A 23984-nucleotide genomic window follows, 5' to 3' on the forward strand; every position below is an offset into this window, starting at 1 on the left:
CAGTTTGCACATGCTATGGTATATCTGTTACCGTAAGGTTGTGTTCGAAACTGAAGCCCAACGTCTGTTCAGCGTTGAGAGAAGTGAATTGTATGTTAGCTATTTGGTCCAGAGTGAAGGACCTGCGTCAGGCTTGTGATATGAAGTGTAAATCTGTTTTTAATTTGTTTTTTTCTTTATGTTTTTTTGTTGTTGAGGGTTTTTTTTTTAAGATCAGTTAGTGATCTTAGTACTATAACTAAGCCAAGTTTGTAATTGTATATTTACTGTAAAATGTAGAACATTGAATAACTATTAAAATTTTCCTATAAAAGGAAGATCATCTTGTGTCGTCTTATTTCAGCAATATTCATCTGCATGTATGTTACTGATGTGAAGATCGTGTAAAGATTTCTGTAGAGGTGACTCAGATACTTTTTATTTTGTTGTGCACGAAAACAGATCCTCTGGATGCTAAAGTCAGTAGCCTCCTCCATTAACACAGAACTCCAGTAGAAGATTGTGACTCTGTCCTTTTGAAAATCCCACTTGCCACTGATAGAGCATTGGTATTACAGTTTTTCTGAATTGCTAAAACACAAATTTCTGTTGTGTGAATCAGTTCTCTAAACTCATTCACAAAATTGAGCATCATTTTGACAAAACCATAAACTATCTTCACCTAGTAAAACACTATCTGCAGATCTCCGTCTTTCCTTTTGCAAAACTCTAACACATTCTCATGCAATAAAACACAGTTGTCACTGTGATGCACTTGTGACGCATAATGGTAAAAACCAGTGTCAAAATATGAACACAAATGAAACACGTGTCATCCATTGAACACAAGGATTCAAAATTGACAACATGACAACCAATATAAGTTCAGAGTGCAAGCAGGTTGGTCCTGCAAGCTCATGACAACAATGGATCAAAGACACAGAGGACGAGTGCGTGTAAGAGGAGGACAAGAAGGAGGAAGAGGAGGGAGAGGTGGAGGACAAGAAGGAGGCAGAGGGAGAGGAGGGAGAGGAAGAAGAGTGGCAATTTCTGAGGACATTCGGGTTACCGTCATAGACCATGTAATGGTGCATGGCATGACCATGAGGGGGGCAGGCCAAAGAGTCCAGCCAAACATCAGTCGATTCTCTGTGTCCACCATAATCCGGAGATTCAGACATGAGAACAGGTACAGTCTACTTTACTGTAATGTTTTATCATTGAAAGTTTACAGTACTACTGTATATATATTTCAGAACATTACATTACATATATTTTGCACATTCTCTTTTTGCAGAATTGCGAGACTGCCATATGGGGAGGACACCCATGTTCACACCCCAGCAGGAAGCCATTGTAGTCGACATTGTCCGTCAAAACAATGCCATTACACTACGGGAAATACAGCAACAAATTATTGAAAACCACACAGACTTCGAGGGAATCAATAGTGTGAGCCTTTCCACCATAGACCGTATCCTCCATCGCAACAGGATACGAATGAAACAAGTGTACAGAGTGCCCTTTGAACGTAACTCTGAAAGGGTGAAGGAGCTGCGATTTCAGTACATACAGGTAAGTGTACAGTTAGTTATGGTACTGAACTATATACATATTACAGTATTGTCAAGTTCAATAGCATCACATTACATATACAATGTATGTTAGTGAAGAATGCATACATTGTACTCCACAGCATAGGCCTGTCTCTTTGAAGCACTTACAAAACTATATCCATCTAATTGCAGAGAATGTTTGAACTGGACGCCATGGAGAGACCCCATGAATTCATTTTGTTGATGAAGCTGGCTTCAATCTCACCAAGAGAAGAAGGAGAGGCAGGAACATAATTGGCCAGCGAGCCATTGTTGAAGTCCCTGGCTAGCGTGGTGGTAATATAACACTGTGTGCTGCTATAAGCAACCGGGGTGTTCTTCACCATCATGCCACTCTGGGGCCATATAACACCCAGCACCTTCTCACCTTTCTTGGTGCTCTTAGAGATGTGTTGTCTGCAAATGAACAGCAGGAACATGAGATGATGGAGCGGCTTATTTATGTTATAATTTTGGACAATGTTAGTTTTCACCGTGCTGTCCAAGTCAGAGAATGGTTCGATATGAATCAGAATGTCATTAACCTATACTTGCCAACGTACTCTCCCTTCCTCAATGCAATAGAGGAGTTTTTGTCCACTTGGAGATGGAAGGTGTACGAGCGACAGCCCTACACCAGGCTCACAGTAATCTTCTTGAGGCCATGGAACTAGCCTGGGATGACATCAGGGTTGAGGAGATGTGTCAGGGCTGGGTACGGCACACTAGGGTTTTTCCCCCGTTGCCTGACAAGGGCAAATATAAAGTGTGATGTGGATGAAGTGCTGTGGAACTTATTTGATAATAACACATTTTATTTATAAGCACTTTCCACAGCACTCGGTCACCATACAAGGCAGAGATGAAGAGAACGGAATGGAATAATAACCATCAGTATTTATTTGTGTTAGACAAACAAGTTAAATCCACTTTAACACAGAACAAAATGGTGATTGTGCTGCATCTCCTCCCAAACAATAGACCAGCTAACTGTGGAGTTGCATTGATGCATCGCATCAATCACTGACACTGGCTGAAGGTTTGTGGCACTTTTTCAAAAGTATAATTTGCAAATAAATGAACGTGGGTGGATTATTTCTCTTGTGGCTGACGGCAAAACGTACGCTCGTTCTTTCACTTCTCTCTGGATCCATCAACAGACATCCGACTGGGTTGAGCAACAGCAACCATCACTCATACAGACACGCACCGCCGAACAAACACTGACGCACACACAAACAGCTCTTTAATGGACAATGCCCCACCAAACACACACATCCTCATATCTTTATCCTTTTTTTTTTTTTTTTTTTTACATTTTTCACATTTACTTATATGTGTAGTATAAACAAACGTGTGTGTAAATATGGAATTTATTGAGAAATTCAAAGATCACCGACAATTATGTAAAATCACTGTTCCACAGGTTTGAATCACACGTTAAGTCTTGTTCTGTTCTGTGTTTTTTTTATCATCTTGTCCCTTTGTATCAAGTCCAACAAAAAAAGGGAGAGTACAATACAAAAGAAAAATGTAGAAACGCATAGCGTGTATTTCATTTGACCAATAAGTGCATAGACTGAAAACCATGGGGACAGATCAAATGTGTGAAACAGCAGTAAAGGTAATGAGAGTTTCTAAACATGACTTCATATGTCCATTCATATGACTTCCTTCATCCTCCAATGGGATCTGTCGGGACAGATCACATGGCAACATGTTACCTCTTGTCCAAGTATTAGTATTCTGATCACAGTATTGACTCTTCTTTGTCAGGGCAGGATATAAAAATCAGCTTTAATACATTAGTAATGAATTGTTTCTGTGCTATTGAAATACTGCCATTGTAAATGTGTTCTCTAAGCATGTGACACAGGCTGTTTCCACTTTGTTTCCACTGTGCAGCCACCGGCTCATTGTGCTTCCTACCTCTAATGATAGGCCACACATGGAGGATTCACACCTGAAACTTTAAAGACCTGAAAACCTGCTTTTTAAAAAGAAACAGTAGAGACAGTGGAAAGTTCAAGTCTGGAGGGAGACCATGTTTCAAGGGTAAATGACATTCGATAGCTCATAAGCTACCATTAGACATCAGCTTACATTAGCCTTCAGCCACTTCTTTGCTAACGACACTTTATATGGTTATGTGGGAATTAAACATTTTATTTAGGAAATCTCAGTGCACCACTGAGACAGAATCATTTAACCTGGGAAGTAAACTGTACTGGAATCAAGTTAAATGCTTGAACCAATGTTAAAGTGTTACAGTTAGCGTTACATTGCTAGCTTGATTTCGTCCAGTACATTTAACTTACAGTCTTAAATCAATGTGTCCATGAGAGCATTGATATTTCAATACAAAAAGGCAGTGGTTGAATGCTAACATTAGCTGCCAGTCATTGTCTTTTTGTGATCATGTAAGTCGAGCATACACTGGACGATTTTGACCCGATCTCTGAGTCGCACGACTAAGACCAACTCTCAGCGTCACTGCGTTGAGTGCACTAGGTGAGCCTGGAGAGATCGGATGCTGCTACTCATCGGACAGTCAGATTCATTTCTTCCATGTCAGAAATATTGATCGGCTGTCATCAGGCTCTTTTTTTTTTTTACGTTTGGCATACAGACATCGTCTTTGACAAAAACATTGGTTCATAGCTGGGCCGGAGGAGCCGACGTAACATACAGTGTGACGGTCAGGTCGTGTCAGATCGTACAGTGTGAGCACATAAATCATGAGCTTAGATTTTAGAGGTGGAATTGAGCAACATTTTGCAAGTCACACAGTGTATGCCCAGCTTTAGGGACCTGTGAAAAGAAACAATCTGTCAGATTCTCTGTGTTTATATGATTTAGAAACCTGGATCACAGCAGTACAACATTATTCTGCACGGGTGTTGAGCTTCCCTCTGGAGCTTGAGTAAAATGGCCGCCATGTCTATCAGGGTTACCTGAGAGTCTCAAACATTCTTTGATTATTCAAAACTGGTTGAACTGCATCAACACATAATCAAACACAATTAGTTTTGACATGTGACAATTCTTTCAGGGGAATTTAATTTGAAGTGACAGTTAATAAAATGAAATCTAGACAAACCAGATACGAGTCATAAAAACATTCTTGCACTCACTGAATTAATCCTGAGGTATGAGCTTTGTAACAGCAAAGGGCCGTCACACACGTCTGCGATTAAGACTTGAAGAAAGCTCCAGTGGGACACATGGACCTCAGGGCCGTCTGTTTGCAGGAAAAGTATTTTGTGGAGAAAAACACACAGCAACTGTTTGGTTTGGCTCTCGATCGCTGGAATAAATTCCAGTGAAACTGTCACTTTGAGTCCAGTGATAAGCAATGCATAATCAAATATTTGTTCATGGTGTCATCTAATCAAAACAGTGTGAGAGGACAAAACCGTGAATGCAGAGAAAGAATATGTAGTACCACTGAAATGTAACACAACACATTGAGAAACACAACTTCCACTGAACAAGCCCTTTTAAAGACTTCTTCTCTGCAGCATTTAAGGACGTCTGTAAAGTTCAATCTTTCCTGAGCTGTGCTGTTGTTGAGGATCAGAGAGACTTTGCACTGTACTCCACAAGTGACGCATTTCTGAGGAAATATACAGTGTATGCTTCCAAGTCTAGACACGTCTCTGTCTCAACATGATCAATGAGCTAATTCAGAAAAAGAGGTCTGCTGGATGTTGATCAACTGTCAGCGTGATCGCACTGCGGATTTAGAAATGTAATCATCTTGAGTGGCCGTAACGTCTTTAATATATTAATTCTCTCTGCGACAGGAAGAAATTGGATTGATCCGTTTGCTCTTATTTTATTTTGTTTTATATTTATATTTCAAACCTCCTGAATATAATTCAATTATCATTTTCTCACCTGTGCAAAAGATTGTGTATGGTCAATGGTCAAACGTTAACAAAGCAGCTGTGAGTGTAACTGCGGGTCAATAAGAATTATTACGGACTGGATGGCTGCAGAGAGTAAAGTCTGTTCAAATCAATCATTCACACTCGGTGAGTCATAAAGACAATATTGAAGAAGAATCACTTCTCTCATCAATAACATTGGGCTTTGACTCATCAGTTAATTAATTATAGAAAGGAGGGGTTCATGTCAGCAGGTGGGATTCGTGCAGTCATGACTCATCAGCCACAACACTGAGGACAAAAAGCAAGAGTGTGAAAACACAGTTATAATTACTGTTTTCTTCAGACTTAGTCTCCTTAATCTCCAGACCAGGATCCAAAACATGACCATCTCCTCTGTTGTAGGTTTCCATAAGTATAGTATGTTGACAGTTCTTCGTCATGTGCTGCACTTAACTTTACTATTCTTTGGTATAACAACTGCCAACACTTTCACTTACATGCACAATATTTCTGTTTCTGCTGTTAGGTTACATTTTACCTGCTTCAATTTAGTATTTTCTTATATATTACTAGTAATTTGTTGACCGGCCTTTTACTTTGACCTCTCATCTCCATAATTCTTAAATGCTTTTCTTGCCCTGTTTGTGTGTTTGAAGCTACTGGACACCTCCATTTACTTTGGGATCAATATACAATATGTTATAGTATCCATCTGTATAAAAACAATAGTTGTTTCCTGATGATTGTATGGATTTGAATCCATAAACAGAGCTTTGATATAAAAGAGTTTTTTTGTCTAATAATAGGTTTCATAAATGCACTTGATAGCCAAATACACATTTTACTTTAAATGGACATTCATTAATTCAATGAAGACCTTTTCATAATATTATTTATGTCCACAGTCCAACCTAACATCTCTTTTAAGGTCACTGACTGCAGTTTGCACTTGGCCACATCTCTGTATTTCTGAATTATTTGTCCTGATTGACAGAAACTCTATTTTAAGGCAACCGCTTATCAGATGTGTTCTGATGGAAACCGGACTCAGAGCAAGAAAGATAAATATAGCTAAATCAAACAAGAGCCCATCATAAAATCCAGATAACAGACAGTGACACATGGAGTCTGGTTCTTTTGCTCTCCGCTTGTTTACCAGTTATTGCAAGTGTTTAATTTCAAACAAATATTTATTAGACTCCAAGATGTTGGACCATGGCAGACATACTCACATTTAGCACATGATATAATTAGCGGAGGACTCTGTTGGTGCAGGCTTTCACCCCACCCACACAGGGTAAATATATAGAAGCATCACGCACGTACCTCTGCCAAACACTATTATTTGTGTACCAGGAGCTACAGATAACACTGAGCGTATTGAGTTTGCATTTTATATTTTAGGCATTTTATGGGCTGACTCCTGTATTTCTTTTTACCTTCAGAGCAGAAAGTATGAACAATTAACTGAAGAAATGATGTATACAACAATGATAAACACATTTATTTCAAAGACACACAAACTGACTAAGATTTGACTCAAGACAACAACAGATGGAAGGCCAACACAAAGAGATGCAGATTGACCACAAAGAGATGTTTGTAACAGAGAAATTAGCTACGCTCAATGTCCAGGGGCTGGAGCCAATTCCAGTAAACATTGGCCAAGAGTGAGAATCTATCACTGCCAGCAGGTTTGACCCATGGACTGTATATTAAAATGGACACAAGCTCCTCGTTCACAAAGTGAAGCCAATGTGGAATTGACTGAATTCTAGCCTGTATTGTGTGTGTATTATTTTGAATGGTATTCACTGGTTGCAAAAACTCATATTTTTAATAGAAATTCGTGAGAAAATGACCCTCGGAATTTCTGACCCCGAGGTTGGAAGTTGGAAGTTGAACGCCCCCTAGAGTCAGAATTTGATCTCGGAAGGTCGTGGGATCCTCACCACCCACGACTCCAAAATCCAAGATGGCCCCTATATCAACAGTAGTGAAAGCTGTAGTTTTTCTGTCGTTAAATGTGTCGTACACATAGTATCGTCCAATTACTGTCTGTGAATGTTTTAATACAGTGTTATGCGTGAAATGTCACGTAACGTGTATTACTGGACGGGCAAAAACTGAGATGATGGAAATAACGTAAACTGACACTTGCTGACTGGGTCTTTTCAGTCACAACATAGCCTTCGCTGATTGGTCAAGCTCCGATCACATGACCCTCTTCTGGAAGAGAACCAGGCGTTAGCCTAAGAAATGAGCTATTATTCAAGCAGTTTACATGTGAATGCTGCATTCCGAGAGTTGTTACGTGTTATGCATTTACAGGCGTGTTAGAATGGACAGGGATTAAAACTCATATGGAGCCGAAATCCTCATGTGGACAGAGATAGTTTTCAAATGAAAACATAGCGGTGTGGATGGAGGCCCAGTCGCTCCCATGCATGTCGGGGGTGGTGGGGGCCTCTCCCATGATTGTGCCTGCAGGGGTCTATTGTGTGATGATCCGGCCATGGTTTGAGCCCCTTCCGCACTACACCTGCTCCTGAGCCAGTCAGAAACACAACTTTAACACAACTGACCGCTTTACTCCTTTCAAACGAATAACAATCACATGTGACAAAAGCTGCATTGCGCGTGCGTGACCGCGGTGTGGCGCGCGCCGTTGTCCGGTCCCCCCCCCCCCCCACCCCCACCCCCGCTGCAGCAGCAGCAGAGGGAGGAGAGCGCGTGCAGCCACCGGAGCCGCATCACAGCAGGTAGAATAGTTCCGGGACTTTTTAAAATAACTCACACACTCGTGTTCGTGATATCAAACCGCGTTCACGTGAGAGTGCTTCAGTGTTGTTCGACTCCTCGCGGTTCTGGACTGGTGTGTGTGTGTGTGTGTGTGTGTGTGAGAGAGTGTGAGTGGAGGAGAGAGGAGCACGAGTCTCTGTCATGGCTGCGAGGCCAACTTGTTGCTGTTGCCACAGAGGTTGATAACATCCAGGGTAAGTTTGTTTTTATCAGAAGACAGTTTTCTGAACTCTTTCTTTCTAAACCCTGAAGGATTGTGGGACATGTGTCGATCCCAGGCTTTTGAATCAAACCATTAACAACATACATGATGTGTTCACTGGGCAGAGTCACTGCTGACTCTTATCATCTCAGCTGTATGTGGTACCATAGTTTTTACAACACCTGTAATCCTCTTACATGCATGGAAATATTACACATCCACATCCGTGCACTTAACTCCGGATAATCTCCAGAGATTTGGGTGTTGCTGTGAATGCTTCTGTGGAGAATCTCCTGTTGCATTTTTTAAAGGCAAACTCCAGAGAATGCACCCAGCTGTGTGGACATTCTCCCGAGTTTGTGTCTTAAACAGCTACTGACAAATGTGGTTGGTTTTCTTGATTCAGTGTAATTTGCTGCACAAACATAATAATAACTTATTCCAACTCAATTGTATTCTAGCTACTTTGGCTACCAGCTAGTTGGTATTATCTAGCATGTATGACTTGTTAATGATGATTATAAAGGCATATCAAGCGATTATTCATTGGTAAGAAATTATAATTTAGAAATTACAGAAGTATTCAACCATGCCATTTCCTCACCCCCTCCAATGTTCAAACACAAAGTTATGCCCTTGTGCTCAGTCGAAAACGAGATATTTAACTTTTGGTTTGGATTTTTTTTTATTGCATCCAAAAAAAGCAGAAACACCAGGGAACATATTCTTTCTTCTAATATGGGAGGTGAATCAACCAGAGCCCATGTGCTGTCGTCATGATGCAAGACGAAGTGTAGCCTGCCTCAGGGCACTGGGGTGTGTGTGGCGCAATGCACATATCAGGTATCAGTACCTATGAAAGGGTGTGTGTGTGTGTGTGTGTGTGTGTGTGTGTGTGTGTGTGAGAAGATTGCAGAAAGATGTGTAAGGCTTTGCAGAACGTTGCAATGAAAGTAATTCATAGAAATTAGGGTAGTTGTCGTGCTGGACGTCTCAGACTACAAACATCAGGCCATAAAATCATTGTGTGCTTGTGCAGATGGTGTTCAGGATTTTACTGCTAGAGAACGCTGACATGTTCACTTTCACATGTCTCGACTGGACAAATGGTCATTCGTCTGTTTAAGCCATGATAAGGTGGATAAACATTTTAACAATCAAAAGATATGCATTCTATTGTATGTTTGATTTGTTCCTATTTGTTGATACTGTTATAAAAACACATATAAACTCTTGATAAAGCTGTTTTTATCAATACAGCATTTTCAATATGACCACAGAATAATCTAAGCATCTAACTATATCCATGAACTGTTTATGAAGATGGACGACATGACTGCTCCTTAAAAGTGAAGCTAAAGCATCTTGATTCCCACCTGGTGGCTTACTGTAGTATAGGTCATATATCCCACCTCTTCCATGTTGGTGAATGGGACATGGACCCGACTAAAAAGTCAAAATACTCCACTATAAGTTTTTCAGTTGAAAAAACACCAACAATCGATTAATGAACATTCCTGTTTATATATCATTACATACAACATTTTTCCCCTTACACCAGTGGAAAATGCATCTTCCACAAATCCATATGCCATGTTTTTCACAATGATTTTCACTGTCTTAAGTCCAGTAAAAAGTTTTCTCATCACTGTCGTAATAACCCAGAATGGTTTACATGTGCTGTCATGTGTAAAGACCTGGCACACTGGCTCTGGGACTTTTGGCACAATTACTGTGTTTTCAGAGAAGATTCCTTTCTGCCAGGCAGAGGTTGAGCTAGTGTGAGTGTTTTTTCTGTCTGACTGGGAGCAGACTAACGCAACACTGGTTTAGAGACATAGACAGATGATGGCCAGGCAGAGAGACACATAAACAGGGACAAAGTTAAGTGCACTGCATTATCTGACAGAGTAAATAATCTGAGGCCACAGGGCTCCCTAAAACTGGCAATTTGATGCAAATGTATGAAGATAAATCTGCCCCCTCTGGATTGAACAGGATTTAGAGGAAAAGCTCCAGTCTTAATTGGGAACCACGGTGACCAGAGCTGATGTTTAAAAATACTGTATAATTCTCAGACAATGTCAGGGATGCAAGTCAGTGAAGACATTTCTTTCCTTTGCGACCTGCCTTTGTGTTTTACTGACACTGTTTTCACTAGAGCTGCATTCACATGGCCTCTGCACCACAAGCCCATGACGACAGCCACCACAGGGCTCATGCTGACTGCTACTGACCCTACTGTTAAGCCTTTCATGAGTTTTATTTAACTGATGAAAGCTGCATTTCAAGTTGTTACAGCAACTCGCAGCAGTTCATTTTAGAAAACAGGTTTCTCTTTTATTAAGTATCGACAGAGAAAGTGAAGTAAGTCATATACCTTGGATATTTATGCATTATCACCAATATAGCAGTATCATCAACAATTATGATATTGAACCAACCTTACTGGATAAATTAACACTCGAAGATACATGGTTTGTGAAAATGGAGGAAACCATCTTTGAGAATATTTGTTATTTAACTGGTTTTTTTGGGGTTGGTTAATGTCCGTTCCAGTAAGATGGAGAAGGTAGGACTTTTGACGTATACTGCAGCCAGCCTGCAGGCTGCTGCGATTTAGACATGGTTCTTGAAGTTCTGGGGAGCTGTCATGTCGTCATCTTTCATTCATTCATTAATGTGATGAAAGACAACACTCTTCCTGGATGCTGGTAGAAATTATAGGTGGAAATCCTCTCACCCTTGAAAACCACTCTACTATATATGTCTACAGTCAAAAGTCTACTGGAGAATGCGGGCATCGATCCCGCTACCTCTCGCATGCTAAGCGAGCGCTCTACCATTTGAGCTAATTCCCCTGTAAGAATCAGAGGCAGAAATCTTCTCAGACTTTAAAGGTGCAGCGTGTTACATTGTACATGAAAGGGATCTATTGGCAAAGATTTTATGTAAAATAACTCTAGTGATGTTTTCAGTAGTGCGTTTCATCTAAATTGTACAAATTGTGGTTTTCTTTACCCTAGAATGAACCCCCTACAGTATATTGAAATACTTCAGGTCCTTTCTACGGAGGCTGCCATGTATTTTACAGACTAAACCTTTTCAGTTTTTATGACAGCTGAAAGCTACCACAGGTTCTCTTTCATGTTTGGAAGAGGACAGAGAGGTGAGGTGTGTCCAGATGCAACATGCAGCTTCACCACTAGCTGTCACTACATTCTACACGCTGAACCTTAAAGGTTCAAGATTGTGTAAGATTTATTATTAGCACTGTACTATAAATATATGCAGTCAAAAACCTACTGGAGAATGCGGGCATCGATCCCGCTACCTCTCGCATGCTAAGCGAGCGCTCTACCATTTGAGCTAATTCCCCTGGCTACTGCAGGCTGAAAAACAATTCATCACACTGCAGGAGACATCTATGTCCCATGTCCCACCCACTGTTCATGCAAGTACAGTGGCTGTCTTCTCCCTGTATAAAATGTAAATGCAAGGGAGAGCAGATATCATACGTTATATTGTCTGAAAACACACAGAGAGAGAGAGAGACATTTAATCATTAATGCTATGAAAGACGACACTCTTCCTTCATCCTGTTCTCAGGAGAATATTAAAGATAGAAATCTGAGCACTATGTTATTTGTGTCTACGGTCAAAAACCTTCTGGAGAATGCGGGCATCGATCCCGCTACCTCTCGCATGCTAAGCGAGCGCTCTACCATTTGAGCTAATTCCCCTGCTCTCCTGCTGACATGTCTCAGTGCAGCAGCATAGACCCACAGTCCGGCTGCAGGAGTAATGTTACACTCCTCCTGCACTTAGGTTTATCTCACACACAGAAACAAGCTGCTGCAAAGTACAGTGGCTGTCTACTGCCTTCATACTGTTTTCATTGGTACATCTGTAGAAATCATAGGTAAAAATCCTAGCACTGTACTATACTGTCCACTACGGTCGCAGAGAGCTCAATGCACTGCAAATTAAGAAAACACATGGAAATTCATGTTTTTTCTTTTTGCATATATTGATTTACTTTGCAGAGCTCTCTCTACCACCGTAGTCCACAGTCCGAGCTAATTCCCCTGACCACTCTTTTGACTTGTAAGTACCAGTCAACTAACACGGAGAATGTGAGATCACCTATGTTTCAGCCAGCTGGCTAGATAAAGTTGATAAAGGCTTAAACTTTATCTTGATAATCAGAATGGAATCCACACTGGTCTGGAACCAGGCAAATTAATCCCCCCCCCCAAAATACTTTACTAAATCTGCATGTTTCCAATATCACAGTATGATTTTGTGTCAGATTGGAAAGATTGATATATTTCTAGCTACTGAGAAGTTATTGGAAAAATATAAAATAAAAATGACCCCTCCATCCTCTTACCCAAACAGAAACCAGTGAATATGAACAAGAAGCCAGGCTGAATGAATGAAGGAACCCTGTATTATCAAGGTTTCATTGACCGATGCTCCACTGTCCTGTCTCGCTGGGTTTTTCTTATTTCATCAGAGCTGCATTCACTTCCCCTGTGTTTGGAAACCAGCCCACAAAGAGTCACAGCCTGAGCTCACAATACGCCACTTGAAGTACTCGCCCCAAATCCTCACAGCAACATTCATCCTCAAATCATTACGAGCAGAGTGCAGCCCAGTGTCACCTGCAGCCTTGTGTGTGATCGATGTTACCTCTCCAGGGAATTCCTGTCTATCTGTACAGTGGACTAGAATTTACTGGATCAACATTTACTTTGTTTCACCACAGTAGGGGAAGTAATTCCCATATTTTTGAAGCTTTTGGACATCTTCTGTGAAAATTGATCAGTGAGTACAACATTTTTTTATTTTAAATGATTGTGCTGCTTGCATGGTATGTGTGTTGTTTTCATTAATTAGCACCACTGACTTTTTGGTTTCATGCATAAAACAATATTTTTTTCTCTTTCTCAGCATATTGTAAACAGTGTGCTGACGTTGTACACCGGACTCACTCATTACCATTGTTTCTATTTCTGCTGCAGCTGATTGGTTTAAATGTCTCCTGTGTAATGGCCACAGTGCCTTTCCTCATGACTGATAGACTTGCATTAGCCTGCAGCACATTAGCTACAATAATTAGATGCATGTTTTATTTTTAATCAAGACAAATGGCTTTGATATTTGCTATGTGTGGGTGGGTGTTCTGTCTCTGCTAGGTAATGAAATCATGTAGTTTCACTGTTAAGGTGTGTTTGTCAGATACTGATTTTAGTTTCATTCCTGCTCATTTTGTGTGCCTTTATAAAATAATCATAACTACAGTATGTATACACACGTGTTAGCCTGTCTGTGTGCTGTATTTCTGCAAAAGGCCAGAGAGTGAGGGCATGAATCATTGATTAGTGTTCCCAGGGACAGTGCGGATCAGAGATGGGAAAATAATTGGAGATGAATGGTTTTCTGGCTTTCTCTCCTCAACAAAGCAGCATCCCTCCTCTGTTTACATCTCTGTGAGGCCCCTTTATATTCAGATTCTGATATAATGCTGTTAAGAGGAGCCCTTACACTGAACCAAACAAACCAGGATATTGCCACACTAGATTTTAGATGGCACGCCAAGATTCACAAATCTAGTGTAACACAGCATCTGTCCTGCTGTAAACATCAATAGCAACAGCTAGGAAAACAATGCATCCCCCACCAATTCTGTGTTCTTACCTTTCATACAGTACAGCGATGCGGAACAAAGCACAACTTTCTTTCCTTCAATAGCTAAGAGTGTCAGTGAGAACAGAATACAGTTTATGTATCTATGTGTCCTTAACAGCCAGTTACCTGCTCTTTTAGATTTGAATACCGAGGAAGAACTCTGATAATGAGTCACTGCTGCAGCTAATAGATTATTGTGTGGGTGGGTGTATCTAGTGGCACGGTTGGCTTAAGAAAACAAGTCGAAATGTGGCTTCTTTCAATATGAGAGTTGTTATTTCTGTCATATCTGTAAATGTATTATTTCTGGTTTAATGATTTACCTTGAAGTCAACTATGACTTAACTATGAATTGAATTAACTCTTGCAGGGAAGGTAACATATAGTGCAATAAGCCATGCTTTTAACTTTTAAAAAGTCTATAATTTAGGATTATGGTGACTGACAATCATTTAAACTGTACATGTTGTGTCTGTTATGCTCAGTAGTTTTTGTCCTATATTTGTCCTGAGCTGCAGTCCCATTCCTGCAGTCATGGATTATAAATAGTCTCCCATCACCTTCAGCCTTGCGTGTGTGTGTGTGTGTGTGTGTGTGTGTGTGTGTGTGTGTGTGTGTGTGTGTGTGTGTGTGTGTGTGTGTGTGTGTGTGTGTGAGTGTGAGATAAACCTAAGTGCAGGCAGAGTGTTACATTACTCCTGCAGCAGGACTGTGGGTCTATGCTGCTGCATGGGGTTTTCTTGGACAGCAGGGGAATTAGCTCAAATGGTAGAGCGCTCGCTTAGCATGCGAGAGGTAGCGGGATCGATGCCCGCATTCTCCAGAAGGTTTTTGACCGTAGACACAAATAACATAGTGCTCAGATTTCTATCTTTAATATTCTCCTGAGAACAGGATGAAGGAAGAGTGTCGTCTTTCATAGCATTAATGATTAAATGTCTCTCTATCTCTCTCCGTGTTTTCAGACAATATAACGTATGATATCTGCTCCTCAAGCGTTTATATTATATACAGAGAGGAGACAGCCACTGTACTTTCATTGACAGCGGGTGGGACAAGCACATGGCCCATAGGACACAGGGGAATTAGCTCAAATGGTAGAGCGCTCGCTTAGCATGCGAGAGGTAGCGGGATCGATGCCCGCATTCTCCAGTAAGTTTTTGACTGCAGATAGATAGAGATATATATATATATATAGTACAGTGCTAATAATAAATCTAACACAATCTTGAACCTTTAAGGGTGAGAGGATTTCTAGATTTCCATTTCCCAATAGATAACTTATAAGATAATATTGGCAAAGCATCACTGAACATGTTTAAAGAGTAAAAATGATCTTGACCCCCCCCCAAAATCAACATGTCCTCTCCATCTCTGTGTGCTCTATAGCACCAACGCACAACAACTTAACACGACACACTAAATCTAACATGTCTCAACTACAAGACTTTATATAAACTATAAAGATGGACGACTCCCCAAAGTGAAGCCAATGAGTCTTGATTGCCCTGTGGGGACTGGCTGCAGTCATAAACCCTGCCTCCTCCATGTTAGTGGATGGGAAATTGCCAAACTAAATTGGATAGGATTTGGATATATGTATTTTGTGTTTTCTAATGCTTAATAATCAGGTTTATGCTGCAGAAACCTGGGTATATACACAATTCGTACTATTACATACATCTAATTGTTGTTTTAGTTTGATTTAATTATTCACTATTAAGTTATTTTGTTGTATGGAAATCTTTCATCATATACCTGATATACATAAATCTTAAATATCGTATAGCAATTCAAATGGCGTCTGGTTCACCCAGCAGGGTTTATAGAATTAACGACACACTTCAGGAAGGCTACCAAAATTATGATGAGTCATCAAGCAAAGGTTAAAACAACTTGTTCACACCCATAATAAAACAGTCACATCGATTCCTGCAAAGGTCAGTGAACAATGACTTAATGACTGTTTGACTTCCGTGTCAGCATGGAGTAAACATGTGGCCTGAAATGACTTCTATTAAACAAACACACTTACTTCTCATCTCATCTAAAAATAGTCAAGACTATAACAACACTGAGAAACATCTGTCTTTCATTTCCTTTTCCTCTTAACATCACGGGTATTTTTGGTGTCTTGGTAAACACATAACAGATCCCTCCCTTGTGGAATTTTAAGGTAACAATAATGAGCACTGGAAAACAATTCTGTCCATAATTTTCTGACAATTATTCAATCTGGTACACCCCACAGACCCCTTCATAGCAGACAGCTTCAATCTGTTTTACCTTCATTAAATCACCTGAAAACTATATCAAGCTAACCATACAGTGTCTTGGGCCCTTCCTTGTGTACGGGTGGAGATTGTACACTGGGTGCTGTGGGGCACTCCTGTGAGGTTGAAGACATGCTGAGGTTGGCCTGATAAACAGCTGCCTGTTGTAGTAGGTCTGCCACGATTAAAAAGGGAGCGAACTTCCTTGTCAGAAGAACAGTATTGGGCAGGGGTATTAGGGGGATTTATTTGTTACTGATGTCCTCATAGTTTAATTTGCTGCAACGAGATTGTGAGCGGACTAAGTCATTGTCACTCACTTTTAGTTATAGCATCCACACGTTACACAAGATGGCCGCAGGCACTGCAGTGAAGTCTGACGTCAGTCAAGTTTCATTCAATATATTCAAGGTTTCATTCCGTATATACAGACTTCATTCAATATATTCAAAGTTTCATTCAATATATTCAAAGTTTCATTCAATATATTTAAGGTTTCATTCAAAATATTCAAAGTTTCATTCAATATATTCAAAGTTTCATTCAATATATTTAAGGTTTCATTCAATATATTCAAGGATCACTCCATATATTCAAAGTTTCATTCCATATATTCAGACTTCATTCAATATATTCAAAGTTTCATTCAATATATTCAAAGGTTTAATTTCCTGAACGGCATGCCATAGCCATAATAGGTGTATATATATATATATATATATATGTGTGTGTGTATTGTTTTTCCATTTTATATCAATATCGGCATATGCCCTTAAAAAACAGGCTCTATTGTTCACCACACTACCTTCCTGTAAGTTAGAGAGTCTGCTGTATACAGGCCTAAACATGCAGCCGCCCACCTTCTGTCACTATTCCTTCACCTTCATGAGGAGATAAGCATTTTGACGCACACTGTGATTTATGGAGTTACACAGACTACACAAAGCATAATTATATAAGTGTGGTGACATCATGGGGTTTTATGATTGCACAGAAAGTTGATCTAATGATTATTCTTAAACCAAGTTGACATGTAAATATAAGTGAGTCACCAGTAAATAAAGCAGAGCCCTTCTCTGTTAATCCTCTGTGCTCGCTGGTTGACTGTAGTGAAATGTTATATGGTCACTCCGCTCCCTTTCTTCAGCCACTCAATCAGGAATTATGAAATAATGCGTCACTGCTGTTCTCAGCAAAAAGTATGGCACACACACACAGATTTTAGAAACACACAACTACACGAGACACTACATGTGCACACACACACACACACACACACACACACACACACACACACACACACACACACACACACACACACACACACACACACAGATCTTAGGTTTTAGTTGTGAAATTCCATGAGTCACAGTCTGACAAGGCTGCAGAGGAAGTGGCTCAGAGTGAGTTGCTCACTAGCCTGCAAGCTTCCATGTAGGAAATGGATATGATTGATGTTAGTGGTGGGTGCAGCAATCAAGATTGTGTGTAGCAGCATGTTCCAGACGCTGTGCATTGTGAGTGGGAGTCCAGACAGTCTGCAGCAGTTTTCATTACAAAACATGAAGCTGTCCAGATTCTACTTTTAGAAATCATGCAAAGATAAAATAAATATTATCTAATGGGCTGGCTCTTATTGTATCAGCTACATACACAGGTGATTGCAGGTGGTAAAGTAATGAAGTATTCCATGGGGGTTTTGAGTACAGGTAAAATACATGTAGTATGACTACTACATTACATCCCAAAGACTTACAGTATTCTTGCTGGTTCAAATCCCAGTTCGCCTAGAGTCTTTCTGTGAGGACTGGGCATGTTCTTCATGTGTTTGTGTCAGTTTTCTCTGGGTGCTCTGATTTCCTCCCAAAGTCCACAGATTAGATGAATTGAAGAGTCTCTGGGTGTAAATGTATGAGTGTGAATGGTTGTTTGTCTCAGTCCAGTATCGAGGGGATAAAAATGTGGATTAAATCCAGTGTTTGCTTCAAGGTGAAGGCTTCATGGTGATTTTTGAGATGTGAGGTGTGAAACAAACAAATATTTATCTCTTCTGCCCTCTTGTGGAAAGTTTGTTTATTTTTCTGTCAGCACTTAAGCATCCATTTAATACCGTATTGGAATTTCAATTGGAACACCTTCTATCATTATATTATATCCTATTATATTACCGAATTGGCGGTTTGGATAATGGATGGATGGACATATTGTATTGTATTACATTATATTACATTCTATCAATAATAACCTGCTTTTCTCTCTCTCTGTCTCTCTTCCAGAATATGAAGATGCCACATTCTGTCGCCTCCCTCCACACAGAAATCTCCAAAACCTTCTCCTTGGACGTCTTTTCTACCAGCGTACACCCCACAGACCCCTTTACAGCGGACAGCTTCAACACCAGCATCGGCAACGTTAGTGGGATTGGAATCCTTCGCTGCACCTATAAGGAAGACTTTAAACGTATTTTACTTCCTGCCGTGTACACGCTTGTTTTCCTGCTCGCCCTCCCTCTCAACGCTGCTGTCATACTGAAGATATGGAGGACGAGGCCCAATCTGTCCAAGAACAACATCTACATGCTCAACCTGGCCATAGCCGACTTTCTATACGTGATGTCACTTCCTCTGCTCATCTACAATTACGGCAGCCGTGACTACTGGCCCTTTGGGGAGCTTGCCTGTAAACTGGTCAGGTTTCAGTTCTACAGGTGAGATTATTAACGAATGTTGACTAATTATCTCTATACACAGCTGAGTGTTCAAAGTATTGCTTATTTTGACCTTTCCACTTAAATTAGAAAACTTGGTCGAGCAGTTTAATAAGATTTAACCAATCTGATTTATTCTTTTTCTGTTTTCCTTTTGTAGTAATTTACATGGCAGCATCCTCTTCCTCACCTGCATCAGCGTGCAGCGCTACGTGGGCATTTGCTATCCTCTCGCGATGTGGCCCAAGCGTTGCAGTCGCAGGATGACATGGTGCATCTGCGGAGGGGTTTGGCTGGTGGTCGCCATCCTGTGTGCACCTACGTTTCACTTTGCTGCGACTGGAATCCAGCGCAACCGCACAGTGTGTTACGACTTAAGCACGCCAAAGCTCTCAGTGGCCTACTATCCTTACGGCATGGCTCTGACCTGCTTCGGCTTCTTGTTGCCTTTTATTGGCGTGATTGCGTGCTACTGCAGGATGGCCCTCATCCTCTGCCGCCCAGTGTCCTACCAGGGTGTCTCCATGGCGAGTGCGGAGATGCGGGACAAGGCGGTGAAGATGATCATTGTGGTGGCGGTGGTTTTCTGCATAAGCTTCCTGCCGTTTCACCTCACCAAGACCATGTACCTGGTGATACGCACCCTGCCCGGTGCGCCTTGCGAGACCAGGAACTTGTTCTCAATCATCTATAAGAGCACCAGGCCGTTCGCCAGCATGAACAGCTTTCTGGACCCAATTCTGTTTTACTTCACACAGCCACGATACCGGCAGAGCACCCGGAGGTTTGTGCTCAAAGTCACCACACTCAAAGGTACGAGTGTGTGAGCGAACAAAGTCAAACTCTGCAGTAAACAGTGATCTATCCTAGGATTCTGCAAAAACTTTATTTTTCACTGTAACAAGGAAGTGCCACTTCCTCAGAGGATCGAACAGCGATAAACAAACACTGAGAAAAGCAGGAGGATGAAATGAATCGTATGCTTCTCCTATGTAAATAAATAAAGTATTTGGGCCACTTAAATGGGAAAATGTGATTTTGAGAATTGTAGCAGGGAGATTCTGTGCTCACTAGAATTTATGTCCATCTGGATCCATAACCTTGAACCAATCTCATTGTTTCTTTAGAAAAACACAACCTCTCTGTCACAGATGTCAGAGTCAATGCAGTCGACCACGACCAAACATTTCCACAAATTATGCAATTTCCCTCCAGTCTGTGCGGTTCTTTCTTCAGAATAGACACAATTTGTCTTTTCATGGTCCAGATACTGATGATAATGCAATATTACAACTTTTCTTTCTTGTAATATTACAACTTAATTAATGAAATCAGGGTAAGGGAAATCTGTCTCCCCTTTAAGTGGCCCTAATACCCCGTCATTGTACATCATCCTTACACAGCTCACTTTAAATTTTTGATTCTTCAGTTTTGCTTCTCACTGTGAAGTGTATAGTGAAGATACACACTTTCCTCTCCCCCAGGTCGCCACAGGTTATATGGGACTTATTTTCACACATGTGATGTGGAGGTGAAGACGTACAGTATGTAGTGAAGGAGAGAACAACTAATAGAATTTTGGGATAAAATCCACGGTGTCACTGACCCATGTAAAATGCTCAGAGTGACTGTAAATGTTTCTGACTGCATGTTGGACATAAGGTACTTGTGTATGGACATTAAGTCTGAGGAGAAACTTGCCTCATGTTTAAAAATGAAATATATCGAATGAGTATTTTACATTTAGCATTTTTGTATGAAGGTTCCACTGTTCCTTTCTTTTATTAATGACACGTTTCAACATTATCCAAGCTTTGGATATTGCATATTTTCACCCCTAGATGTTGTGTGCACTTCACTTCTGCACACAACATCATCACTGCACTGAAGAGTAAGATTGTGTGTTATTTACATATAATCCAGTAGAGACGGTGTGTTATTTACAGCAGTTTGAGGCAAACTAATGTCATAAAAACTATTTTGTAAATATATCCAACTCATGACACAAAAAATAGTCAGTGCATTTGCTTTTCTTCATCCATTTATTCTTGAGTTAACAGAGGAAATCCTTTTTAAATGTGTGCCAACAGAGGTGTTTGTACACAAATACATTAAGAAAATCCTCATATAATGTTTAGAGGGATCAAACATTTGATTTATGCTCAAGAGCAGCATTTAAATGGAGGTACGGGCTGCTGTTTTCCACTTCCTGTCAGCATGTGAATCCAATATTAGGATTTCTGTTCCAAGACATCACCTCTGTGGATGGACATCAGGTCTTGATGATAGAGTAGAGAATGATAATAAAATAGACCTCTAGTGTGCATGTGGTATGTGTAGTACTTATACTGATGTCATCTGTTTCTATAACCAGATACATTACAGTCCAAATCTGTTTACACGATGGAAGAAATTTTTACTTTAAACTTCCCCCATTTGTTTCTTATGTTCTAAGTAACTGAGTTACTGAGTTTATGATTTGATCTGTAGTTCATGAAATGAACATAAATGTAATGTCAAAGAATGTTTACTCTATTTGCATTTTGAGGTAGCTTCATGTAAATGTAACTAATTTTAATTGTCATTATTTTGCACTAGCGCTTCGTTTTCTACTTAGATTTTGAAGCTGAAAAGAAAACAATGGGATTTATTTTTGTCTTTGTATTTAATGGAATTTTTTCTAATGCTTCCCTTGATCGCTGAATCCTTTGTCTCTGGACTGTTGTTAAAACCCAGACAAGCACGTTTTCACTTCTCTGGTAAGGATTTCTATTTTCTTTGTGCAGATTCCCCATTATTCTAGTAATAGAAGTCTTATTGCCAGAAAGATCAAACCTTAAATTAATTTAATCTAAGTTTGCAGCTTATGTATATGTAGTATTTAGCTAGTACATTTACTATCAAAATTAGTTAAATCAGTTTATAAAATCCACCTTAGGTGGGTGGTTAATTGCTGAATGTGTTCATATAAGTAATTCAGTGTTTCTTTATAAGTTACATCTGGCTCTTCCAACCACAAGATCATGTCATGTGGATGTCTCTGATTTTACAATTTGAATTTAAAATTAAACTTAAATTACCAGAATAATACTTAAAATAAAAATTAATTAGTTACCACCTCAACAGTTCAAGTTATCAAATAAGATTTAATCTTCAGGAGTTGTACATGTGTACGTAGGAAACTAGACTTGTGTTTGAGTTTTGCACCCATGCTTGATGAAGTGTTGCGTATGTTGGTTTAATGTAATGTGAATATGTAATTTCAGATGCGGTGGACTTTTTGACCACAGATGAGGTTGTGTGTGATGTGTGTTTATCTGTACAGTGTAAATATTTGTTAATGCGCTGATGGACTGCACCATTATGTTTTTCTCTATAGGGTAAAATATTTGTGAAATGCATCGTGTGTGTGTCAGTTTAGATGTACCCAGATGTCTGTGTATTGTGTCAACATATTTGTGTCAGTCAGTATTATTTAGAAATGTCTCATTTTTGTAAAATACTAAAACACAGGGATAGATTTTTATTTTTGTTAAATAGAGATGATTATGTTGATGATAAACTAACATTTATGTTTTTTTGTTGCGTTGCTGAAACATTTTGTCTGTATTGTCAAAATGTAAAATTAATGCGAAACAGCCATTAAAAGGTAATGCCAACATTAATACATTTTTCTTTATTCAGTAATAATTATTATTATCAGAAGTACAGTATATTCTTGTTGCTGAATTGGTGAACATTTGCAGCTGAGTGGATCTGAAGACCTGCAACACCCATATGAGCTTTCTTGTATCATATATTTCATCATTAACTTCTTGCTGTTCGTATTATATTTCTAATCATTTCAATAATAATGTAAGTGTTTATACCTAGATGATAATGAAGACCTGTGCTCTCTCTCTACTGAACCTCTAACTGGTTTGGATGCAGATTAAGGGGCAGATCTGGGAATATAAACCTATATTTGACTAAAAATGAATAATTTAGATTATCTGACCACTTCATCTTTTCTTTTACATTTCTAACCTAAGAACTGAAGAGGCTTTGGATTGTCCGGCGGTACGTGCTCCACTGAGTGCATCTCGAGTCTCACCAGCAAACATGACAATGTCTATTACAGTCTTCAAAATTATTTATTTTGAAAAATCCACATAAGCATTAAAGAACTTTTAATTTTCTCAAATGATTAAAAACAACTGAATCCTGCATCAATGACACAGAACTGATTCTGTGGGGTCGCTATATTTTTTAGCCGGTGGGGGGCGCTGCTGCCTCAGTGAAAGTAACAACGAATTCCCCTCAGGACAAAAGCAGCTGCTGCTGCATGGGAAGCTCCACAGAGGGGTTATTGTGCACGAGTGAAAACTTTCTTTCTTTGACCCCTTCAACCCCCTCAACCCCCTCCCCCCCTGAATGCCGACACACTAATGCACCAACATCATTTTAACACACTGATATAGAGCTACTAATGAATATCACAAGTACAGAGGTAGTGTGATATGTGCCTTATTCATTTGCTTCCTCTTGGAGTGTTTATTTGCAAGTAGAGATACTGCAAACATGTGTTTTTATTGTGGTATGTTTTGGGTCTTACAAACAGAGCTGCAGGTACATTATATATAGTTATATTAGCTCTGAAATGTGAACACACAATTTGATTTATAAAGCCAGGGGTAGATTCAAGGTGCTGCACAGGAACCACACAGAGACAAAATAAACTAATTCCAGGTTAAATGAACTATTAAAAAGAGCATAACAAACGAGATAACTCTGATTGGAAATTCAAAAGTGAGTAGAAAGAAGAAAATACCTCAACTGTCTACACTTCCCTCCTATCTT

At 39.9% G+C, this 23984-nt stretch overlaps 1 protein-coding gene and 5 non-coding genes across 8 annotated transcripts; 3 read left to right on the forward strand and 3 right to left on the reverse strand.

Moving 5' to 3' along the window:
• The first annotated feature begins 8162 nt into the window (after positions 1-8162).
• LOC109630003 (P2Y purinoceptor 3) lies at positions 8163-22810 on the forward strand. 3 transcript variants are annotated; one of them, XM_020088001.2, is made up of 3 exons: positions 8163-8229; positions 18715-19145; positions 19306-22810. In XM_020088001.2, exons 2-3 carry the CDS (start codon positions 18718-18720, stop codon positions 19970-19972), a joined length of 1095 nt encoding a protein of 364 aa, XP_019943560.1. In that variant the 5' UTR covers positions 8163-8229; positions 18715-18717; the 3' UTR covers positions 19973-22810. The 3 variants fall into 3 exon arrangements, with proteins under 3 accessions (XP_019943560.1, XP_069391002.1, XP_019943561.1); XM_069534901.1 differs by having other exon boundaries at positions 8168-8463; XM_020088002.2 differs by lacking the exon at positions 8163-8229 and adding an exon at positions 13162-13301.
• Positions 11260-11332, reverse strand: trnaa-agc (transfer RNA alanine (anticodon AGC)). The gene has a single exon. It is a non-coding gene; the product is annotated as a tRNA-Ala (tRNA).
• Positions 11778-11850, reverse strand: trnaa-agc (transfer RNA alanine (anticodon AGC)). The gene has a single exon. It is a non-coding gene; the product is annotated as a tRNA-Ala (tRNA).
• On the reverse strand, positions 12142-12214 carry trnaa-agc (transfer RNA alanine (anticodon AGC)). The gene has a single exon. It is a non-coding gene; the product is annotated as a tRNA-Ala (tRNA).
• On the forward strand, positions 14916-14988 carry trnaa-agc (transfer RNA alanine (anticodon AGC)). The gene has a single exon. It is a non-coding gene; the product is annotated as a tRNA-Ala (tRNA).
• trnaa-agc (transfer RNA alanine (anticodon AGC)) lies at positions 15245-15317 on the forward strand. Its single transcript has one exon. It is a non-coding gene; the product is annotated as a tRNA-Ala (tRNA).
• Positions 22811-23984: the final 1174 nt, after the last annotated feature.

The sequence above is a fragment of the Paralichthys olivaceus genome, chromosome 11, assembly GCF_024713975.1.
Source record: "Paralichthys olivaceus isolate ysfri-2021 chromosome 11, ASM2471397v2, whole genome shotgun sequence".
Taxonomy (NCBI): domain Eukaryota; kingdom Metazoa; phylum Chordata; class Actinopteri; order Pleuronectiformes; family Paralichthyidae; genus Paralichthys; species Paralichthys olivaceus.